Here is a 19202-nt window from a genome sequence, read left to right as displayed (position 1 = left end):
GTGTTCTGCTCTGTATGTCACATGTTTAGTTTATATATTCAGCCATGACAACAAAATTTACAACATTTCAGATTTATGGACCACTGATTTGATTTTATATAGTTTTTGGTAAAATATTAAATTATGCCAGTTTCAATTTTATATAGTTACATCTATTTTATTAAGACAGAAACATTATATTAGACTTAACCTTTAATCATATAAACAACATTACACTACTAATTATCAACGGTAATTAAGTAAAACAACATTACACTACTAATTAATAAAACAAAGAATTTATCAACGGTAATTAAGTAAAACAACATTACACTACTAATTATGTTTCCAAACAATATAATGAATAAATCTATGTTCAAACGATATAAAACATTAAGTCTCATTTTTAATAATTTTCTTATTAAGCTTAATATAAATTATTTGATAAAATTAAAAATTGATTAAAACATTCAAATAATTTCTAAGAACTAACTTTTTGCAGGTCTAACTACTAAAATATTTAATTCCATATTAAAGTAAATTAATTAACACATTAGTCTATATGCATTTTTATATTTATGAAACACATTCATTTAAAAAACGAGTTTTATATAAAATTATATATTGTATAGAAATAAGATGTTCAAATCAATAACTCGACATTAATTAAAAAATTATATATCAGTTTTTAATAATAAAATACATAAATTTATAACAGTTCAAAAAAATTTGTAGTACGGGTTAAAATAAAATAAATAGTATTATATATGATTTTATATTTGCTATAAATATGAAGTAATTAAATATATAATGTCATCATATACACCAATTTTTTTTTTATCAAATTAGATTTTGTTTAAAAAATATAACCACAATTATAAAATGCGGATCAAAATCTAGTATAACTTATAGTATAGCTTATAAGCAGCAATTTATATACAAATATATCAACACGTTATGTAACGAGAATTTTTTTTTTTTGTGGTGACAGAGAGAAACACACGAAGCCATTCCAAGCTACACCGTGCGCGCAGCGCGCATCTTCTTTGAGATGTTTGCCTCGTTCGTTGGTGCCTGGTGGTGACACTGACAAGTATCAAAACAATATCCCGAAATGCTAATTAAGATCGTTATTCTTTTTCTTTTCTTTTTTGTAACTGAAGCTTTCAATTAAGATCGTATTCGTAAAAAGGAAAAAAAGATCTTACTCGTAAAAAAAAGGAAGATCGGTATTCGTTACAAACATTGACGGACATAAAAAGAGATTAGTTTAGTTAGTCTAGTTAGATTTATCGTACTGTTTGATTCGAGGACAAGGGTCGGTGCTGGATATGGACGTTTTGCGTTTTGTAGGTCAGATTAGTCAATTGGCAAACCCTAAAATATATATATATATTTTTTTTGAAACTTAAACCCTAGAATTATTATATGTTTAATTTATGAAAAACATTAAAAACGATACAAATTATTGATAAAACTAGTATGAATTTAGCGATCATATAGAAAGCTTAGAGCATCTCTAACCCAACCTAAAATCTTTAAATTTTGAGGTTTTGTGTCATTCCAACCGAACCTCAAATCATTAAATTTGAAGTTTTACTATTCACAACCTCAAAACTATCTTGTATTTTCTTTTTGGTCTTTATAGTTATTTCATTTCATAAATACATATACCAAACTTCATTTAGAATAACTTAAGTACACCAAAATAAAATAAAATAAGATACATATTACATAACAATAAAATAAAGTTCACACAATATAAAAATACATAAAATAAAATTCACACAAAATAAAAATACATAAACTAAGGAGGCTCATTTATCACTTCAGAATGCGTTAATTGAGCACATATGTGAGTATTACGGGAACAATGCTTGAGAATTTGGCATTTTATATGTAATTTTCTAAAATTTGTGTATGTGTGTTGTTATATTGTATATGAAATTTATATCATATTTTGTTATATAATATTGTAATATTGTGTGTTGTATAATATATTAAATGTATGTTTTATATGTATTTGTGAAGTTTTTATTATTATTAGTAACTTTTGTTAATGTCAACGATTATAATGCAAATAGTAAAGTTTTAAGGATTTTTTTGAAGATTCATGGTTGGAGTAACTACCCATCAAATCCTTATTTTGAGGTTTTGCTCCCTTTAAAATGAGGTATTGGATTGGAGATGTTCTTAGAATCATAAGAGTTCAGTCTTTCGCTCTCAAGTATTTTATGTTTCAGTTTCGATTAAATTACTTTAAAATACATTAGAACAATTTTACTGACAATATCTAATAAAAAATTGATGTAAAATTGGAGAAATTTATTTATTTGAGAATGTTGTAACTTGTAAGGCATTACTATTAGTGGTATCTCACAAAAGTATTTTATGCAAGCAAATAATTAGAAAATATGAAAGCGAAAGAATAATATATGAGAACTGTTTCTCATTCGAAAAACTTTTAAATAATGAGAGATTATTTCTCCATTTGTTATTTTCTTGATGTATATATTTTTAAAAAAATTTATGTACAATTATATAATCAAATAATATTTTAATTTTATATAATAAAGTTAACAACATATTTGTTCTATATCTTAAAATTTTCATTATATAACAAAATTAGTTTAAAATATTAATATTTGTATAATTTTAAATATATTATTATCAATGAAGAAGTTCTTAATTAATAATACGAACACAAAAAAAAGACAAAAAATGACATGATGGAAGAGCAATTTAGAAGTTTTTACTATTTAACAAAATGACAAATGAGTGACGCTATTACGAAATGTATCCCGAAAATTAATTTTATTGATGTCGATACATTAAAGAGAAAATAATTGAATTTATTAGCTTGAGTTTTGAATAGTTTGATCATATTCGTACGTCATTGCTAGCTTTTTTTATCCTCCCCTCTCCTCTGCTATATATAAACTCGTCCGAGTACATAACTCGATGTATCGTCCTTCAAAAGCTATTAGAAGTGACACCAGGAAAAAAAGAAAACTGTGAAACATACATTTATAGCAATGACTATATTGCCTAAACTGGTCGAAGAACTAAAATCGGGGTTTTCTCCAATCCCGGTTATAGATATCTCTGACCCAGAGTCCAAACACGCCCTGGTAAAAGCCTGTGAAGACTTTGGGTTCTTCAAGGTGATCAACCATGGAGTACCCTCGGAGCTAGTATCTGTTTTGGAACACGAGGCTGTCAAGTTCTTCTCATTGCCCACGTCCTACAAAAACCAAGTCACAGGTTGGCCCTTTGGATACGGGAACGGAAAGATTGGTCGGAATGGTGACGTTGGTTGGGTTGAGTACTTGTTGATGAATGTCAATCTTGATATCGGTTCGGATCCGTTCCTTCCGGGTCTCTTGAATAACCGAGAAACTATAAGGTTGGAATCAACGTTGTTGTTTTCTTATCCCTAATTGTTTAGTTAACACCTTTCATTGTTATACTATGTTTCTTCACCTGGTCCATGCTTCTGTCTTTTTGTTACGTTCATCACATTCGTAGTTTTGAGATGCCGTTGTCCTTAAAACTTCACGGGACATTTGTCTCGTATAGATAGATTGGTTTAACTTTTCAAAAAAAAAACTTAAAAAAATTTAAAAAACAATTTAATAACAATATTTTTTTACTTTGAAATATTATTATAGTATCTAAAGGATGGACATGCCCCTGATTATTAAAAACAATTTTATTAACGTTCAGTTGCGGCAGGCCACGATGCATGTTTATTTATATTAAGCTGTTCGAAACAGTTTTATTAACGTTCATTTTTTTCACCGTTTCTAGTTTAAAAACTCACGCCCAAGTTTCGTTATGCAGGAACGCAGTGTTGGAGTACACAACATCAGTGAGGAAAATGACATGTGATGTTTTGGAGATGATTACTGATGGGTTAGGGATCAAACCGAGGAACACACTTAGCAAGCTTGTCTCTGATCAAAACAGTGACTCGAAATTCAGACTTAATCATTATCCACCATGCCCTCTCATCCACGAAAATATCGATGGTGCATGCAACAATGTGATCATAGGTTTTGGAGAACACACTGATCCTCAAATCTTATCTGTCTTAAGGTCTAACAACACTTCTGGTTTCCAAATCAATCTAACTAATGGCTCCTGGATATCTGTCCCTTCAGATCCGTCCTCCTTCTTCTTCAACGTCTGCGACTCTCTCCAGGTTTGATGAATCTTTCAATAAGTAAACCACCATGAGTTGGTTAATACTTAATAGTTAAGTATATTTCTTTGATGCTTTAAACCAATAAGATCTAAACCTTTTTCTGTGTGCTTATCTTGCAGGTGTTAACAAATGGGAGGTTCAAGAGCGTGAAGCATAGGGTTTTAACGAACAGCATGAAATCTAGGTTTTCTATGATTTACTTTGCTGGACCTCCGTTGACTCAGAGAATCTCTCCATTGACTTGTCTTATGAACAATGAGGACGAGAGTTTGTACGAAGAGTTCACTTGGTCTGAGTATAAAAGCTCTGCCTACAACTCTAGGTTGTCTGATAATAGGCTTCAGCCATTTGAAAGGAAACTGTTTCCGTTGAATGATTGACAGGTTATGTTCGTGATAGGTTGGTCTAAGTGTGCCATATATTATAAATGTGTATCTTTTAAGTTAATGTTAATTCAATTATTGGAAACATGTTACTGTTGTATGTTTCCTAGGGTCAATATCCCATTTTAAAAAGATTCCGTCTGTTTTTCCAACATTTAACTAGGGGTAGATAAAACTTCTTCCAATTCAATCTGAGAAATTTAGATATAAGTCATTCAAATCCAATATAAACAATCAATATCCATTTAAAATATAACAAATTACAAAAACTAAATATTTGAAAACGAATATCCGATCTAATATAAATATATATACGAAATAATAATTATTAAAAGTTATATATAAATTATCTAACTATTTTTATCCTTATAAAATGTATAGTGTTTTGCAAAATTAAAATTTTAACTAATTTTTAAAAGTTATTTTTATTTATATTAAAATGTTATTGTTACAATTCTACGAACAAATTGAAATCTGGTGGTGACTGAACAAATGTGAAACATGTTAATTTAGATGAAACATAGAAAACTATTGAATACTTTCAACTTTAAATGTCTACCGTATGTGTCTACCTTTGCATTTAACTATCTGACAGAATAATAGGCTTATTTGGGAAATAACCAAAAAAAAAAATTAGATTTTTAGAGAGAGATAGAAAAAAAAAGAGATGGTGAAATTTTAGTTAGATAGTGAATTTTGGTTTTTTGTTTAGCCATTGAATGCAATTTCTCTAGAATAATTTAGAGTGGTGTTTGAAAGACAAAACTCTTGAGGCTCAAATATCTAACTATTTTTTATCTTTATAAAATTTATAGTATTTTCACTAAATTAATTTCTAACTAACTTTTCAAAGTCATTTTTATTTTATAATAAAATATTATTGTTTACATATTTTTAAATTTTAATTACTTTTTATTTTGTTTGGAACAAATGCGCGCGAATCATGTTAATTTAGATGAAACATAGAGAACTATTGAATACTTTCAACTCTAAATGTCTACTGTGTGTGTCTACATTTGCATTTAACTATCTGATAGAATAATTTAGAGTGTTGTTTGAAAGACAAAAATGTTGAGGCTTAAATATACAAGGTAATAGTCTACGTTGTTGGATCGAACATGAAAGATGTTACTACATTCTATGACTAACAACTTTATAACAGTAACAAAGATGTCGACAAAGACACTACAACCGAAAATCTCAATACTAAACGTGGACTGTGGTCCGAGAAGTCGATTTGGGTACCAAAATGAAATGTAGATAGCGTGTCGTTTACTGACAGGTTGCGCCATTCTTTTAAAGGAAAGTGACTCGTCAGTCGTCACTGTTTCAGTGTTTTGTCAAATTCACATGCAAAGGACCAACTTGGATAATATCTCCAACAGGCTGTTTTTTTTTTTTGGGTAAAAACAGGCTGTGTTTTTCTTCTTAACGTTCGTAACTAAAAGCTTTCTATAAACAACTTCAAACATCATAAGCTCTTTGATATTTTGTAGCGGATATACGACAAAATAACGATAGTTATTGAAAGTTTTTTTTTTGTGTGTTGTTCAAAAACAAAATTGAAAGTTTTTTTAAAATATTTGTCTTTATCAAAGTCAAAAGAAAATAAACTTCTGTCTTACACTGTTGCTTGGAATTGGTACTTGATTTCTCAGAAGAAGAAAAATATGAAAGAGATATCAAATCGAACCAGAAGGCCGTCCTCTGCTGGCGTGAGAGGCCAAAAAGTTAAGTAAAGATGATTGCAGACGAATCAGCAGATTTTGGCAATTTCGAAAGGTGAAGCAGCAACACAGTCACTGTATAAAATATTCATTTCGTCACTAGAAAGAAACCTCTAAATAAATTATACAAGCAGCGAAATGCTTTCTCCATTGACTCATTCATCTAAACAAACCCCTCCAAGTATCTGAGTTCTGGACATTGTGAAATTAGAGGCCCATTTAGTTCCTCTTTTGTACATCAAATAAAAGAACCCGTAGGAAGCTAAAAGACCAAACACACACACACGAGTTGCTCGGATCCGAGATGTTGCAAATTTTGAGAAATGGGTTTGTTGCTACTTGCTAGTCATAAATCCATAATCCACTGATTATCTTTATAATTTATTTATCTAAACACTAAAAGGCTTAAACCCTTCACACTACTTTGGTCAACTCTCAACAACTTTTGACTTTCTCTTCTCATTCTTTTACTATCAAAACAGGCAAACAAACAAGTGATCTTTACTTACTACTTGTCTATGACCAAACAACACCCACGTGAGTTCCCAACTCTTTCTATTAAATCTGAAAATTACTGTGTTTTTTTTTTTTCTTCTTTCCTATAGGAACAAACATTTATATGAATGAAGTGAAAATACACGCATTGAGTTTCCATTACTACTAGGCCCCTACTTACTTATTGCCAAGTAACTTCAGTTGGTGCACTTGTGGTGGTCGTGGCATGAACCTCCGCCAAAGACACAGCCATAGCCATCATCATCTGCTCCTCAAAACTCTCTGGAGCAATCACCAGAGGAGGAGGTGGTGGAAGAGGAAAGTTGTGGAAGCTCTCGCTGCCGTTCATGTAAGAAGAGCTGCTCCCCGTTTCTCCCATCTCGGTGTTGCCATGGTAATAATTATGCTGCTGATGATGATGCTGATGATGGTGGTGGTGGTGTTCAATGTCATCTGTCTCTTGTTCTATGTCGTAGTAACTGTCGCAGTTGCCAGGAAGCATACTGTACGAAGAAACGTTGACGTTGTGATTGTGATTGGAGGATTCACCAACCATTTGCTGGCGTTGTTCAGCAAGTGCAGAGATTGCACAAGGAAGTCCACCAGATGATGAAGACGGCGTTGCTGGTTCTGCATAACTATGATCTTCTTCTGATACATACTGCCTAAAAGGTGTCACTTCTCCACCACCTGAATCTCTCCGCATCCCTGTTTCCTGTTTAGACAAATGTGAAAAAAAGACATGAGAGTTGTAAAAAGTTGTCATCAGAGAAGTAACTAAACAGAAAATTCTACCTGCATGGAGAGCCATATTGCTTCCATGACCATCAACTCTTCAAGGTCAGCTTCAGCCTCTTCGTCCCTGAAGAGTTTCCACACAAATCAGAAGTCAGATGTCTGAAAATGAGATTAAACTGAAGCTGGAGAGAAAGATAACAAACTCTCACAACTTCTACTTGTAACATAAAATCACAAAGGTACTCATGCTCAAAACAAGACCAAGTCTAATAAGTAATAACACTACTACATGCATACAACTAATACATTACTCCATAGAAGAACTTAAAAAAGAAAAAGACAGAACCTGTTTCCTCGAGAACGGCGGGAGCGCTGTCTAGCAACTGAGACGTTCTGTGATGAAGAAGTTTCAGCGTCTTCCATGGGATCATTATAAGATATTGCTGCAAACCAACAAGGCACATAAAATGAAAGCCTGTCAAAAACCATATATGTTACTAATTAGGAGATTTAGCTGAAAGAAATAAAGAACCTTACCTGAAGCAGCAGAACCGTATTCCATTTCACCAGTCACTGCGCTTGTGCTAGAGGAAAAGGATGATTCCATACGTTTCTGCATCTTCTCTTCATCATCCTCCATTTCTTTCTGCCTCATCCTTATTTTCGCTTCTATTACCCTTTGCTCTTCCTACATAAAAAGGATACATTACATATTATTCAACCAAAGCTTTATAGACAAACACAATGTTCTAAAAATCAGTCTAGGCGGCGGCGCCATTCCATTAACCGATTTTTTTTTAAAATCGGTCTAAACGCCAGCCTAATCAATAATCCTCTCTAAAGAGCCTAACTGGCGTTTCTTGAAACATTGGAGAAACGTTTACTAATGAATAATTTATTTATATCTTACAACTTGTTCCATGCCCTTTTCCTCCTTGGTCTTTACTCCACGGTACTCAACAGCATAGTTTGGTGTTTTACAAAAAGGACACCTCAAAATGTCAAGGAGCACATAAAACAAAGAGACCCATTCATCCAAACTAATAATAAAAGACAAGTCCCTGAAAGTTAACACACAAGATCAAGTTCTAAGGATACTGAGTGGGCCGAGCTGAGTTAGGATTCTTCATTTGCAAAAAACACTCTGCAACCAAAATCAAAACAGATTGCAATAATGTCAAATCGCCATGTAAATAGCATAAAGAAGCTTAAAACAAGCTGATGAAATAAATGTTCACCTGTACAGATGCTTTTCATGCAACATCTTGATCTATTGAGGCTAGGATAGTACTAAAAAAAACAAACATAACTAAGTTAGGTCCACAACAATGTCACTAGAAATGCAGAGACTTGATAAAATTCACTCAACAAACCAGGAAGCAAATGGGGCATTCCTCGAGCTCGTGGCAGCTCTCATCATCCCCAGGATAGCAAGGAGCAAGCTTAGACTCAACAATGAGTTTCCTAAGCTTCTTAATGTCGACATCTGTATTCACATACAAGCCTTGTGGCTTTGTGTATCTTTCTTCCACCACTTGCCTCTTCCTCCCCACCAGCTTATTACCCATCTCTCTCACAAAATGTTCTAATCTTTCTCCTACTTTAAGGGCAGAGACTATAAAAAACAGTTCCTTTCTACAATATCACAATGGAGAGACTAATCTAAAGGTACATGCTTTAAAACAATCTTCACCATTAAAGAGAGAATCTTTATTTAACAAAACACTAATTTCTTCAAACCATTTTAAAGGAATTAAAAAAAGCCCTAAATTTCGAATTTTTCAATTAAAAAGTACTAATTTTCAGACAATTCAATGAATTTAAACAGAAAAGGAGAAGAAGCCCTAATAAATCTGAAAAAAAATTTAAAAAACCTGAAAACTTGGAGAGGAACCAACAAACTGCAGAAGAGACGAGATCGAGAAGATGGGTAAACGATAAGAGACACGATCAGAACTTTTACTCTGTGGAGAGAGACAGAAGCAAAGATACAGTGTTTGTGTGTGTTTCTTATTTATATGAAACAGAGAAGAAGAAATAAAACAGAGGATTTTAAGACGAAGAAGTTATGTATCTGAAAAAAATTGTACTTTCTTGTTTTGTTGGCTTTTATCCTCCCTTCCTCTTCGATTCTATTTTGACGGAAAATCTCAAGAGAGAGAGAGAGAGAAGCGAAAGGGAACAGAGAACGATGGAGTGAGAGACGAGCCAAAGAATCCTCTGTTTGTTTTTTTTTTTACCTATACGCGCTAACTACTTCGCGCGTAACGTGCAGTTTCTTTTGAAACGACGTCGTGCAGTTTAGTTTTTTTGGTTTGTTGACCGGGAAAAGGATTAGAATATACGAATCTTGAGAAGACGGTTTTGTCTTAAGCACCCGAGTTCGGTCTAAATAATCTTTGTCCGTTTTATCCGTTTCTTAATTGTACGTTTGTTTGTCGCGTTGTCGTAACTAAAATCTAATATTCCTAATTTAATTTCAAATTAAATAATCGATATGGAAAAATAAAGTTAGTATTATCTTTGACGGTATTATTTGTACGAGGATTTACATTTTTTTTTTTTTGCTAACAAGTACGAGGATTTACTTCTTTTTAAAATCGAATTATTGTTCAAAGTTTGGTGATGTTTTAAAATTAGCTTGGTCGGCGTTGGTGTTACGTTTGATTGATAAAATGTTCTCCATGACAAAACTGCTTAGGGGATTATATTAGTTTCTAATAAGTTTTTTAGAGATTATAGTTTTTTTTGACGTATAAATTTTCTAATAATCGTTGAATCAACCCCTATGATTAACAACAATATGAGACGGATAAAATCGTGTGTGTTTGGGATGATATAAAATAAATGGTTCAACAAACGCAAAACCGGTTAAGGTTGGTAAGAGAGGGTCAACAATGGGTTTTGTTGCTATTTGCCTCAACCATTTACGCATTTACACGACCCTCTTTTCATATATAAACACAAAAAGAGTAGTTCACATTATTTGGTTGTTGTGAACTATAACATGTTGGAATTTAAAAATTGTAAAAGCTTGTTCAAAGAATATTATGGTACCATGATCTTTAAAATTGTTTTATTGGTTTCTCTACACATGAAAAGTATACATTAAATATAATCGTCTGTATAAGTTTTAAACTCAAATTATAGAAATTCCATTTTAGCACATCAACAAACGCAACTCTTTTGGGCTTAATGGGCTATTAAACAACAAGCCTAAGCTGTAAGCCTGTAACCCCGTTCAATTTTTTTTTAAATGAGCCGTATTATAATTGATCAATTCATACTATCCTTTCCAAAATAAAATCTTCGCAACTGGACCTAATCTCAAGCGTGACGATCCACTTAAGGAGATGATTACCATTATTTTGGATGAAGCATATATTTGAATTTGAGAAGAAAAAGAAGAAGATTAAACTATGAGTAATTCTTGGGTTCACCCCCTAGGGTGAACCTCTAGGTTCACCAACCAATAATGTTTGATTATTTGATACTAGGTGTCTTGCCCGCATATGCGGGCTTAATCGTTTAACAAATATTTATTAGTTTATTTTTTATTAATTCAAAAACCATCATAATAACTTATTATTTATGTTTTCAAAAAAATTAAATCAAACATATATATATATATATGACAAAAATCTAATTAAATATGTATGTTTAATTAAAATTTATTAAAGATAACATTGACTTTAACCACTGAATTTATTATAATTGTTTTATAGTTTATTTTTAAATTTTATAATTGAAAAATATGTTTTAAGATAACAACACAATATATAAGACTTATCTTGTTTTTAAAAAAGTTAATATTATTAATAAAAATTCGTTTTTGGTTATATAATTAATTATATATAAAATTCATTAAGGGTATTATAGATATTAACCGCTCTAACTTTTAACGTGAGAGCTCGATTCCAAAAATTTACTTCGCAAATAATAGTATAATATAATAAATTAATTAAAATTTATTAAAGATAACATTGACTTTAACCACTGAATTTATTATAATTGTTTTATAGTTTATTTTTAAATTTTATAATTAAAAAATATATTTTAAGATAACAACACAATATATAAGACTTATCTTATTTTCCAAAAAGTTAATATTATTAATTAAAATTCGTTTTTGATTATATAATTAATTATTTAGAAAATTCATTAAGGGTATTATAGATATTAACCGCTCTAACTTTTAACGTGAGAGCTCGATTCCAAAAATTTACTTCGCAAATAATAGTATAGATTTGATATCTTTTAAAAAAGGAAACAACATTGAATTTCCAAATAAGATTATCTTTTTAAAATAAAACAATAAAAATACATAAAAATAGTTACAAAAAATAAATAAATAAATATTTTTAAGTCTTTAGCAAAATACTAAACCATATACCCTAAATCTTAAACCCTAAACCTTAAACTTTGGATAAACTCTAAACATTTGAAAATCTTAAACCCTAAATCATACATTAAAAACTAAATTTTAATAACACTAAACCCTAAATCCTAATCACTAAACCCTAAACCCTTGGGTAAACTTTGAACCCTTGGATAAATCATAAACTCTAGAGTTTAATTTTAAATATTTTTGATTTACAGTTTATGATTTATCCAAGAGTTCAGGGTTTATCCAAGGGTTTAGGGTTTAGTAATTAGGATTTAGGGTTTAGTGTTATTAAAATTTAGTTTTTAATGTATGATTTAGGGTTTAAGATTTTCAAACGTTTAGAGTTTATCCAAAGTTTAAGGTTTAGGGTTTAGGGTTTAAGATTTAGGGTATAGGGTTTAGTATTTTGCTAAAGACTTAAAAATATTTATTTATTTATTTTTTGTAACTATTTTTATGTATTTTTATTGTTTTATTTTAAAAAGATAATCTTATTTGGAAATTTAATGTTGTTTCCTTTTTTAAAAGATATCAAATATCAAATACTCAAACACTATTGGTTGGTGAACCTCTAGGGGGTGAACCCAATAATTACTCTTAAACTATTAACATAGAATTCAGTTTCAATGACTCAACTTTCAGACCATAGCTTATACAATTCCTCCATGGGAGGCATCTCCTTGAAAAACCTATCAAACTCCGTCGTCGTCTCCGCTCCTCCGCCGTCGTAGGGTCGTCTGGAATCTTCACCGATTCTGTTACCTCCACCGTAACAACGGTCGTCGGAAGTGGATGGACACTCGAAAGGACCGGCGGCGACTATGGCATCTTTACCTGTGAGTTCTTGAACAACATTTTTGAAGCTACGAGCATCTGTTTCAACGTACTGTGTGTTAATGAACACAACTTTCATTGGCTCCGACTTCATCTTTCCTCTCTCAGACATTATTAAATTGATCAATTTAAAGGAAAACAAAAACAAAATCTGAGAGTTATTAGTGTTGATGACGATGATGATCAATTAAGTTTTGGCTCTCCAGATGTTTGTGATTTTATATGCCTACTTGTTTGTAAATATATAGAGAGATATGTGAACCATAATCATATGACAAATCTATCTTTGTGGGGCGGGCACTGGAGTGAGTCAATTATTCAAAAACAAATTTATTATCCTATCCGGTCCTACATGAAATATAAATAACGAACTAGTTTAAAAAAAAAAATATTATGCCATGATGAATTCTCGTCCGATATATGTCATTTGTCGTAGTAGTTGAATTTCCTAATTATTTTATTGGTCGAACGATGTTTAGTGATTTTTATCTAGTTCTAGAAATGCTTACGATTGAGGGTTTTCTGACTATATGGACTTCAAATTTTTATACTGCTGTTATTTATAAATGAAATGACTAATACAAATTTTCTATAAGAGTTTAACAGCTACACTAGTCAAGAAACAATCTAACGAAAACAACAGAAAAGTGTGCATATAACTTAATCGGTCCAGACAAAAGTCTTGATTAGTATTGAAACATAGTATTAAATCCTTAAACGAAAAAGTTTTGTTGGGTGAATAGAATTAAGTATGTATAGTATATGTATATAGCATATTTACAAAATATGCATGAAAGGACAATCTATATCAAATACCAATCGTAATCACATGGCTTCCAGTTTTGCAAAAATACAAACTCTTTCATCGTTGAGACATATTGACCGTTAACATAACGCAGCAGTCCAGCACTCCAGCAGCCTTCACGGACCAAACATTTAATTTTCATATCACTATTACTATCTAAAAATATTAACTTTACCAGAAATCATATTTTTTAGTCGGGTCAAAGCACACCTTCTTTGATGAAACCATATAACATCACGAATGCAGCCTTAGAAAAAAAATTATAGAAATCTTAGAAAGTATTTGCACGTGTTTAGAATTTGCACGTTTCCATACACTATTTTGCCAAAACAAATTAAAATTTTCTTTGATAATTATGCTTCTAGAAAATATTAACTTATTAATTATAAAAATTAACTAATTATGTGTCTCAATGATTTTTTTTATATATTTACTGTTTTGGAACAAGAAAAAATAGTATATGAAACATAGCATAATGAGGTTAAATTATTATTTTTGAAAACTGGCCTTATAATGAAGGTAAATTACTATATAATTGTACTGGATCGAAATAATCCAAACTATTATGAGGTCACTTTTGATGATTATATGCACAACGCATCTTGAGTTTACCAATTCATAACTCGATAACCATAGACACCTTTGTAACAGAGATTATAAATTCCACGATGGCCCAAGAAGTCAAGGATAAGTTACATACGAATACGATGTTTCAGGGAGAGTTTCAACGTCCTCTATTCATTTCCCTTATATTTTTGACTCATATTCATTCGCCAAATTATTTTCGCAAAATGTAAATTTGTTACCGTTTGTACGGGTTGTACCTTTGCGATGACGCTAATTACGTGTATAACGATGCAAAAAACTAAACTGAGATATAACATATCCATTTTATCATTTTTCTTTCCTATTTAAAACCACTGCATGAATATATGGGATCATTTTTTCAGGACATTAATCAGTCAATTATTATTTCGACAGAAAAACATTATTATAGTTTTAATATCACAATTATCGTAATATATTTTCAGCAACCCATGAACATCAGTACATCAGCACATACAAAGGCAAAGTCAAGATTGGCTATACCAGATCAGAGTAAGAATTTGACTAAAAATCTTGACTAACCTGCATGTTTTCTTTTTGATTTGATCCCCTTTTAGGATTGTATTAAATACTTTGATAATTTTCACAAAAAAAAAATTAGATTGTTTCATTTATAAGCTTTTCATCAACATATTTTTAATATTTAAATATATTTAAATTAGATCATTAAAATTACAAAATATAACTACTCATAGATATATATGTGTGTTAAGAATATTCAAGATTTTTAAAAAAAAAAAAATCAGATGAAGAAATAATCTTTTTTTTCCTTTTCTATTATTTTTAATGTCCATTAAAACTAGTAATAGAGATGCAACAGTGATCAATGGATAACCATCGTCATATTTTGCTTTATAATTGAAAACAGATCCAAAGTAATGATTTTTGTTTACATCTAAACCATATTTCCCAAATTAAAGCATCCAAGCCCCAACACAACCAGCCCTATGATTCAATGTTTTGATGTCTTCAATTCCAATATTTAATACGTTGGGATATTTTTCCATTGTGCTAACATGTTTTTGGCAAGTGTTTTCCAAATTTGGCATGTTGTTTTATAAGCCGTAACTTAAATTCTTGCAAATTTGATATTTAATTTCAATCAACAATTAATCAACCAAGATTGGAACAATTTACCATATATATATACTGATATCTGTTTCAAAAAGGAAATTGCAAATAACTCATTATAGTGAATCATAAGCAAACATTAGAAAGAAATCAATTATTTGGTAGAGTTAAAGAAACAAATTAATTTGTATGGTTAATTTAGAAACAAATAAATTTGCATATAACTGAAATCAAGCCAGTCGTATATCTTCTAACCAAAATCCGGTAACGCAAATCAAGCCACTGATACAGCCAATTCTTACATTAGTATCTAGAGATCCACTGACCATTAGTAGTAGTATATAACCATCATCAAACTCTTTTATTTACATGTGTCAAAAGTCAAAGACCAACAAGTACCTTAAAGAACAAGAAGGAAGAAATGGCTAACACCGTTTGTTGTCTCACGTTAATTTTGTTCATCGCTTCTCTAGCAAGTGGCGTTTCAGCCGCTGCTTCCGCCGGAAGAATGATATTCGACGTCCGAAGCTACGGTGCTCGTGGTGACGGCAAAACAGATAACGCCATCGTACTAAATATTCTCATTTCTTAATTCAAAATTAGTGGATGGTATTGTTGATTAACTATTAACACTCGTTTGATTTATTGTTTTAGGCGTTTACAAGGGCGTGGAAAGATGCGTGCCAATGGAAAGGAAGCGCTAGAGTGTTCGTACCACTCGGAACGTTCTACCTCGGCGGTGTAACATTCGCGGGACCATGCCAAAATCGCATTAGTTTCATCATCAAAGGAACTTTGTTAGCACCTAAAGATGCTAACGCAATCAAACAAGACACGTGGATTATTTTCAGGTACGTAGACTATCTCACGGTCTCGGGCGGCGGCACTCTTGACGGCCAAGGAACCAGCGCGTGGCGACTCAACGACTGCACCAGAAACCCTAACTGCCGCCCTCTACCGATGAACATTGCTTTCCAGTTCGTGAGATTCTCGAGAATCAGCCGCATCAAATCTATCAACAGCAAAATGGGCCACCTCAACTTCTTCGCCGTGGAATATTTTGAGATTACACGTGTCAGTATTAGGGCTCCTGAAGATAGCCCTAACACCGACGGGATCAAGATTGGCTCGTCGCACCACATGAAGATTCACGACGTCTTCATTGGAACCGGCGACGACTGCATCGCGATCTTGTCAGGAACCACCAACTTGGATATCTATAGTGTCAAGTGCGGACCGGGTCATGGGATCAGCGTTGGAAGCCTTGGGAGGTTTAAAGATGAGAAGAGCGTTTATGAAATATCAGTTAGGGACTTGGTCTTTACCGGTACGAGCAATGGGGTTCGTATCAAGACATGGGCTCCTTCGGCGTCACGGAACACTGTTTCGAATTTTACTTTCCAGAATCTCCAGATGATCAATGTCGGAAACCCAATCATCATAGATCAACAGTACTGTCCAAACAACCAGTGTAGCAAAAATGTAACTTCCGCGACAAGAAACCATTTTTTTAGTTTTTTTATTCAAGATTATCTAATTTGTTTTTGTCTTTGTTTGCATGCAGTCTCATTCTCAGGTTCAGATAGAAAACGTGAAGTTCAATAACATTTGGGGGACTTCGACGGACAAAGTGGCCGTGAAGTTGCAATGTAGCCAGACGGCTCCTTGCAAAGACGTTGAGCTAGCCGGAATTAACTTGGTGCACCGTGGAATTGACGGTCCAGCCACCGCGTTGTGTGAGAATGTTTCTGGCTGGACTCGTGGCAAGATTTCACCTCCTTCTTGCATTTGATTGTCATTATTTTATTTTGTTATATTTTTCATTGTAACTTTTCTAGTTCTGTCAATTTCAATATGTAACACTTTGATTATGGCATTCGTGACCTTGAGAGTCAGAGAAATGGACTTCATCTTGTCTTCTCTAAAGCTTCTTTCCAACGCCGCTAAATCTGAATTGACAAACATTTATTTTCACCGAACTCAAGCAACAGTTTACTACCTTGGAATATAAAAGCCACCACTAATCAGGGTATGTGCCTTCAAGCTGCATCGACAAAACAGAGTATATCTGATGGGTAGATTATTTCAACACACAAACTTACACTAACTACTACTATAGTTTCAACATCCCATACCAAATATTTACACTAAGTAGTTACTACTATTTTTGAAACACAACTTTCATTAAAACTTAACTTCAAGGACTACAAAGGAAAGAGGGAATTAGACATCCTCTTGAAGACAAATCATAAACTAAAATGGAAAATGATATCAAACCGGATAAGTCTCCATATGAAGTTGACAGCGAATTCAAAACAAAGTCTGAATGCGTTGAAGAAGCTACAACAAAGTCGGATAGCTGAGAAATAGTCACAAGTGACGTTGAAGGACAACCCTCACCAACGAGAAAAACCGAAGTAGTCTCGATTGCACTTTCTGGCCCCGTACAGACCGCTACGCAAAGTAACAAACCGGTGAGTAAGTTGAAACAAGGACTCAGCAGAGAATCCGAGAGAGCATCTCCGTTCATAGAAGGGAGGCATAGTTGTGAAAAACTCTCTTCGTTTGAGGAGGATGATGAAACCCATACCAGAGTTGGTGAACCCGCATAAAAATTCTTCCAAAAGAGATGATATTGTAATAATCTCAGCTTATTGATCTCGAAGAATCCATCGAACATCTTTAACATGACCAAAAAGGCCATACCCACAACTATATATCGCATGTTTTGATTTGAAAATATGGGCTTTAGGTTCTTGGTAATCACCTTAATAGCTTCAAGAAAAGAATTGGGCCAGGCCCACTTAGGTACATATCTCTTTGGTTCTGAAGCAGTCGCCGGCAAAGTTCGAGACGTCGTTGATCGAAATTGAAGGTCGGAGATGGTGCAGTAGACGTCGACTGAGAGATAGATGGTACTCACCGGCGGAGAGACGAGCTCACCGGAGCAAGCTGAGTGACCATCGAACCCAGATGTAGAGAGAGACGTTCGGTGATGATATGCAGATCCTCCGTTGAGGAAGGGGCACGCAAGGGGAAATGGCAGCTCACTAGGAGGAGAGGAAGGTGAAGATCTTCCTATGAGATTCAGATCTGAGCTTGAGTTGCCTTGCACTCTGGAGCCATATGAGTAGAAAGGAGCGACATGCGGTAGTTTTGCTGTCTCACTTCCCGGAAATGGAAAGCAAGAGCTTGAGCGTTGAGAGCTTAGCTCCATGATAAGTTGAAGAACGTGGCTAAGGTCGACAGTATAGCTTTTCCGTCGACAGCTAGAGTGGAGTTCACCGGGAAACGTTCCCGTGAACCGGAGAACAACGGTGGCGAGAGAATCCTCTCGACTCATCGCTGGAGAGCAGACCGAGCAAGTAGGAAGAGCCGTCGGGAGGACTACATTGAAGACGAGGAGCCGAAGCTTATGTCTCCGACAAAGGCTCCGTCGGGTATCCCCTTCTTCGGTTTGCAAAAGGCTACGACTCCGTAGCATCTGAAATTTGAAGTGAGCAGCAAACAGTGGAATGAAGGCAGAAGACAGCGTCGGCGAGAGAGACCAGCGCCGGCGGGAAAACGCGTCGCCGGCGCCGGAAGACATTGAAATTCGGTGTACCTCGAGCCCCGTGCCTGGGAGCGTTTTTTTAATTGGTATCTATAAAATTTTAATTATAAGTAGTTACTACTATAGTTTCAAGTTTCAACACACAAACTTATAATATGACACAATGAAACTACCTCATGCTATATAAGGTTTTAACTGATAACTGATAAGTTTAACAGTTATTCATTAAAATACCTAGAAATTAAACACAGTGAAACCAACTTCTTACACTATAAGCTATGGTTTCAAGTTTCAACACAAATGTTTATTTTTCACACAAAAAAATATGTTTGATTTTTACTGTTTAATTTTTTGACAAAGAAGTTTCACTTTGTCTCGACTGCCGACGGAAAAAACAAAAACTTTTACACGACTAAT

General features: G+C 33.1%; 4 protein-coding genes across 7 annotated transcripts; 2 read left to right on the top strand and 2 right to left on the bottom strand.

Annotated features, from left to right (window-relative positions):
- Nucleotides 1-1845: 1845 nt before the first annotated feature.
- LOC106357378 (gibberellin 2-beta-dioxygenase 1-like) lies at nucleotides 1846-4703 on the top strand. The gene is made up of 3 exons (XM_013797053.3): nucleotides 1846-3385; nucleotides 3823-4183; nucleotides 4306-4703. Exons 1-3 carry the CDS (start codon nucleotides 3015-3017, stop codon nucleotides 4564-4566), a joined length of 993 nt encoding a protein of 330 aa, XP_013652507.2. The 5' UTR covers nucleotides 1846-3014; the 3' UTR covers nucleotides 4567-4703.
- A 2133-nt stretch (nucleotides 4704-6836) lies between these two features.
- Nucleotides 6837-9729, bottom strand: LOC106354697 (E3 ubiquitin-protein ligase DA2-like). 4 transcript variants are annotated; one of them, XM_013794702.3, is made up of 9 exons: nucleotides 9404-9729; nucleotides 8903-9164; nucleotides 8768-8819; nucleotides 8628-8673; nucleotides 8440-8521; nucleotides 8067-8217; nucleotides 7876-7972; nucleotides 7587-7653; nucleotides 6837-7506 (listed from the first exon to the last, which is right to left on the bottom strand). In XM_013794702.3, exons 2-9 carry the CDS (start codon nucleotides 9095-9097, stop codon nucleotides 6973-6975), a joined length of 1224 nt encoding a protein of 407 aa, XP_013650156.1. In that variant the 5' UTR covers nucleotides 9098-9164; nucleotides 9404-9729; the 3' UTR covers nucleotides 6837-6972. The 4 variants fall into 4 exon arrangements, with proteins under 4 accessions (XP_013650156.1, XP_022545008.1, XP_013650157.1 ...); XM_022689287.2 differs by having other exon boundaries at nucleotides 8903-9129; XM_013794703.3 differs by having other exon boundaries at nucleotides 8903-9126.
- A 2747-nt stretch (nucleotides 9730-12476) lies between these two features.
- Nucleotides 12477-13042, bottom strand: LOC106354699 (VQ motif-containing protein 10-like). Its single transcript, XM_022689288.2, has one exon. It carries the CDS (start codon nucleotides 12860-12862, stop codon nucleotides 12548-12550), a length of 315 nt encoding a protein of 104 aa, XP_022545009.1. The 5' UTR covers nucleotides 12863-13042; the 3' UTR covers nucleotides 12477-12547.
- Nucleotides 13043-14996: 1954 nt separating this feature from the next.
- Nucleotides 14997-17262, top strand: LOC106354698 (exopolygalacturonase). The gene is made up of 3 exons (XM_013794704.3): nucleotides 14997-15800; nucleotides 15887-16714; nucleotides 16797-17262. Exons 1-3 carry the CDS (start codon nucleotides 15654-15656, stop codon nucleotides 17022-17024), a joined length of 1203 nt encoding a protein of 400 aa, XP_013650158.2. The 5' UTR covers nucleotides 14997-15653; the 3' UTR covers nucleotides 17025-17262.
- Nucleotides 17263-19202: the final 1940 nt, after the last annotated feature.

Source organism: Brassica napus, chromosome A7 (assembly GCF_020379485.1).
Source record: "Brassica napus cultivar Da-Ae chromosome A7, Da-Ae, whole genome shotgun sequence".
NCBI classification, from domain to species: Eukaryota; Viridiplantae; Streptophyta; class Magnoliopsida; order Brassicales; family Brassicaceae; genus Brassica; species Brassica napus.
Note: the sequence above shows the minus strand (reverse complement) of the source record. Positions and strands in the feature narration are given on the sequence as shown.